This window comes from Hakea prostrata, chromosome 5 (genome assembly GCF_041222555.1).
Source record: "Hakea prostrata isolate BN-2017 chromosome 5, UWA_Hpros_2, whole genome shotgun sequence".
Taxonomy (NCBI): Eukaryota; Viridiplantae; Streptophyta; class Magnoliopsida; order Proteales; family Proteaceae; genus Hakea; species Hakea prostrata.
Window position 1 is genome coordinate 37,902,076 of NC_142604.1, and position 4,534 is coordinate 37,906,609.

At 36.7% G+C, this 4,534-nt stretch overlaps 1 protein-coding gene across 1 annotated transcript; it reads left to right on the forward strand.

The window, feature by feature from the left end:
• The first annotated feature begins 706 nt into the window (after positions 1-706).
• LOC149015911 (uncharacterized) lies at positions 707-4,127 on the forward strand. Its single transcript, XM_089156887.1, has 3 exons — positions 707-878; positions 2,728-2,814; positions 2,949-4,127. Exons 1-3 carry the CDS (start codon positions 753-755, stop codon positions 3,819-3,821), a joined length of 1,086 nt encoding a protein of 361 aa, XP_089013013.1. The 5' UTR covers positions 707-752; the 3' UTR covers positions 3,822-4,127.
• Positions 4,128-4,534: the final 407 nt, after the last annotated feature.

A 4,534-nucleotide genomic window follows, 5' to 3' on the forward strand; every position in this document is an offset into this window, starting at 1 on the left:
TTTAGAAATTTTAAAAAATTAAAAGATGTCATATCAACTTACAAACACATCTTAACTATACAAGGGAGAAACAAAAGCAACCAAAACATAAGGTTCCATAAATAATTTCAAAAGTTATAAAGAATAAAATTGTAATTTAACTAGAGACAACACTAATTAGTAATTACCGCCATTTACATCCCTCCAATTTAACATTTTAACCGTTGCTTTAAAAAAAAAATTTATTTTTATTTTTTGGGTAATTATCCTTGTGTATTCAAATTTGTAATTTTTTTCTAAATTTCCATTCCTTTTTTTTTTCGGTAAAATTATCTTCCTTTTCTTAATATACTTGTTTTTCAAATTTATCTTTTTCTTGGGAAAATATCCTTGCTTTCAAATTTATCTTTTATTATCTTTTTTTATTTACATTTGTACTTGTTTTTTCAAATTTGTACTTTACATTTACAACGGTCTTTTTTTGGTAGAATTTACATTTACAACAGTCGAGGGTTGTGTTTCAAATTGGAAACTTACCGAAAAAATTAGTTTTTCGTATTTGTAAAGTTTCTTCAAATTAATTTAACCGTTTCTATTCAATTTTAAATTTTAAATTTCTTTTCGGGGTAGTCTTACTCTGATGAAACCCGGTCTTTTTCAAATTTGTACTCTATAAATACAACGGTCATCTTATTTTGAGGTTTGGTTCCAAATTTGTGAAGTTTGCTAGCTTTAGCCTTCGTGTTTCGGCTGTATCGCTTCTTCGACTTATCATGGCTGACGAGTACAACGACGATGAGTGCACCATATTGGATGCTGACCCTGATAACCCAACTGCAGTTGTGAATGATTCAGCAGATGGGGAGGATGAGTTGTTCATCATCGCTGAGAAGGGTCAGGTATTGATTCTGTGTTTCTGAGTCTTTTCAATATTACTTGGTTGTACTATGTTTAAGTTCAGTTCATAGAATCGTTTTTTGAACTTTACCCTTTTTGTTCGCATGGTTTTTTAATGGGTTCTGGATGGATTGAAAGCCTAAATGCCTATCTCAACTCATAGAGCTTCAAGCACCTCTTTGCCTGATGAAACTATTTTCAGCCCTAACTCTCCATATGAGCAGAGAATATGAATTTTTTTGATTTGTTTTTTTAATTGTTTTTCATCTATCATGGCTTGCTTTTACGTGGTTACGTTTTTTCGTCCTCCATTGTTATCTATTGATGTGCGTCATGCACCCTGTTCTGCAGCTCTCTTGTTTATATGCTCTTCTTTTATGTCTTGTGGAGAATATCTCATTTAGAAGCCACCATACTACATAATGCTTTATTTTCTGGATTTTGCTGGATTCCGCCATTCCTCAGACACTCAATATATTTTTCCGCTCCTCCTACTATCTGAAACAAGGAGGATTTTACGAACAATCCATTGCGTACCCATCTGTTTGCCTGTCCCAATTCGTTTCCGACGTCCGATGACACTTTCACCCACCCAGAACCACAACCACGAATAGAAACTTCGTTGTCTTTTTCTTATCCTGTGCCAGAAATCTTCGTGTTTTCAGGTTGTTTATCTTAATTTTAGTCCTTCTTTACTTTAATTGCAGTTCATCCTGACTCTGGTCCTCGATGCACTTGTTTATTTTTGCTCATTCTTTCTGTATTTAGTATCAAAATTGCTTAACGGAAAGAGCCACCAACTGTCTCACCGCTATATTTTCTGAATTGTTTTCTAGAATCTCAAAATTCTCAAGCTCTCTGTTATTAGCAGTTATACAAAATTTGCTTGTACTTGGATCCTCCTTTCTGTCTTGGGAAAAATAGGTCTCCAGCTTGTTTGAGTGTATTCTGATCAGTTATCAATTGGGTCTCATTGTAAAAAGAGTTCAATGGCACTTTACCTTTTGACATCTGGGCTGCATCAGGGATGCTTGGAGTGCCCAATGGCGAACACAACCTCCCCTGTTTTTAACAAATGGTGTCTAGAATGTCATCTGGGACAGGGAAAACACCTGGTGGTCCTCCCACCCCCTTTCCAATTAACATGTTTTTTCAGTAAAATGTTTTATTTCATGTCGGGTTAGTCTTTGGCATCAATATTTTCTACATAACTGGGTTCTTGCTCAAAAGTCTCCAAACGGCATTTTTCACCAGTCCTACGATAACTAAAGTGGATTTATTTCTTTCATTTCATGGGCAATGGGCAATTTTGCAAAGAGAGCTTTTTGATTTCCTTCTAATGTTTTTAGTCTTTCAGATGTCACAATTGATATTCACATAATGCATATATTTTGTATGACCACTTGCTCAGAAGTTCTCAGCCCCATTAGAAGGCTTGCTAGGGATGATCTTCTTGTGTGTCTACAATTATCTCTCTTAGTTCATTCAATTTGTTGTAACCATACACTTCAGATGTCTCTTAAGAGATCACATAAAGTTCTGAGCCACAAAAAAAAAAATATATTTTATTTTCACTAGAAATTCTTGTTTTTGGCTTTCAAGAACAAACTGATTATCTTGATATTTGCTTCTTTGGGTGTTGGTTCCCTGCTGCTCCTAGCACATCTTCAGATGATTCTCGAGAGTTATAACATAGTTGCCATCTGTGTACTGTTTGCATTATACTGGCATTTTGTCCATGTTTATGACTTTTGAAAATTCTGAAGCTAGTACCATTTGCATTGTCATGTGGTTGCTCTCTCTTAGCGAGTTGTGCTGACTGTTGTATTTCTTTTTTTTTTCTTTTTGCAGTTAGCATGCAGAGATTACCCTCACCCGCGACACCTGTGTGCAAAATTGCCTTTTGGTTCAACTCTACATAACAAGTATTGTGATATGGTATGATCTTTCACTCATTTAATTGAACAAAAACTTTTATTTGATGATGTTGTTTAATAGTTTGTTCTGCTTTGCATTTCAAATATGATATTTTTGTCATTCTTTGATTTTCCATTCTCTGGAAACTGCTGCAGTGCCACTGTTATGTCTGTGACTCTCCTGCTCCATGCAGCTACTGGGGCACAGGTGTTTCTGCAACTGACCATTGTCATTCAACCAATAAAGAGGAAATATGGCAGATGAAGAGGAAACTTTTGAAGCAAGGTACACAGGCCCAGAAGCTTCCAGTTACTACAACTGCAGTGACTCATTCCTTGCCAGATCAAGCTCTAGCAGTCAATCAAATGCAACTCCCCAATACTGGTTCTGTAACACAGTCAGTCTCCTCACCCACACTCTGTGATTATCCATCAACAACCAGTTTTGGTGTGCCAAGAAGTAATTGGGAACCAGGATTCACCTTGAGCAGAAGCAGATGTGCACAGAACTTGAACAGACCACAGCTGATGCTCAATACAAATGACCTCATATGGAAAGAGAGAAACCATAATGTTGGTACTTTGGGGCCTCAATATTGTAAGCAGCTGTTTAAAAGGGTAGCATATGTGCCAACAGTTCTCCCGACGAACCAAAATGGCTGTGGTTCTTCTTATAGCAGAAACAGAAATATATCACGTCCATCAAAGAACAAACATCCAGTGGTTCAAGCTCCTGCTACAGCAAGGAACCAACATCCAGTTCATTCTCTAGGACTGCCAGTTGGATTGGACTTTATTCCTTTGGAATCAGAATCCAGTTTAGAGATTGCAATTGATTCTATGCTCTACGAAATGGATTTTATTCCTCTTGAATCTGCTACTTCTCTGGAACATGAATCCTCTTCAGAGATTGCAAATGATCTTGATCTGTACAAATTGGATTTTATTCCCCTCGACTCCGAACCTTTAGAGGCAGACATGACATATTACCATATTGAAAGCTCTTGGAATGTTCTTGCTCATGTCTAGCGAATGAATCTGTTCTTCTTGGACTGGGAATGCAGTTAAGAGGCAAGCATTGCTTTTACAAAGTGAATGTGATTCTTCAATATATTTTGTATAGTACTTAGTGAACTTCATTTGATTGTATTGTATGGCCTTAGTGTTCACAAAGTTTTGAGATGATGTATTCTTATAGTCAGCAGTGCTAGGCAATAATTGTTAGAAGACCACTTGTTCTTTAGATAAGAAAGAAGATTGTTGAAAGGATTGGTGTATGGAAATAAGAACTGTAACAGATTTTATGTATGGCAATAAAGCAAGAGGGGAATTTCATTCCATTAGTACTAACTACCTGGAGGCCTTTGTGTCTGGAAATATTTTTCATCCATCAGTACTTAACTACAGATTCTATTCAGTCTTTATTTGGTTACAACATCTGGTTATTATATCCAACTTGAATTCAAATTACTGTATTTAGTTCTCGTCTGATTTTCTCCACTGGCTGTTTATCTCTCAATTGTGATGGCTCTATTCGTGGCAACATAGGTGGCTATGGTGCTTTTGAACGCGATGATGGTGGACAGAGTTGTCTTCGCAATTGTGGGTGCGAAAACTGCCTTTGAGGTGCTACACATGAAGCTCATGGCCGTTAAAATTGGGCTGCTAAAGGCTACAGATGGATGTTTCCAGAGGATTCAGCTCCGTTCAGACTTGTTGAATGTCATCTCGATGAACCTGAA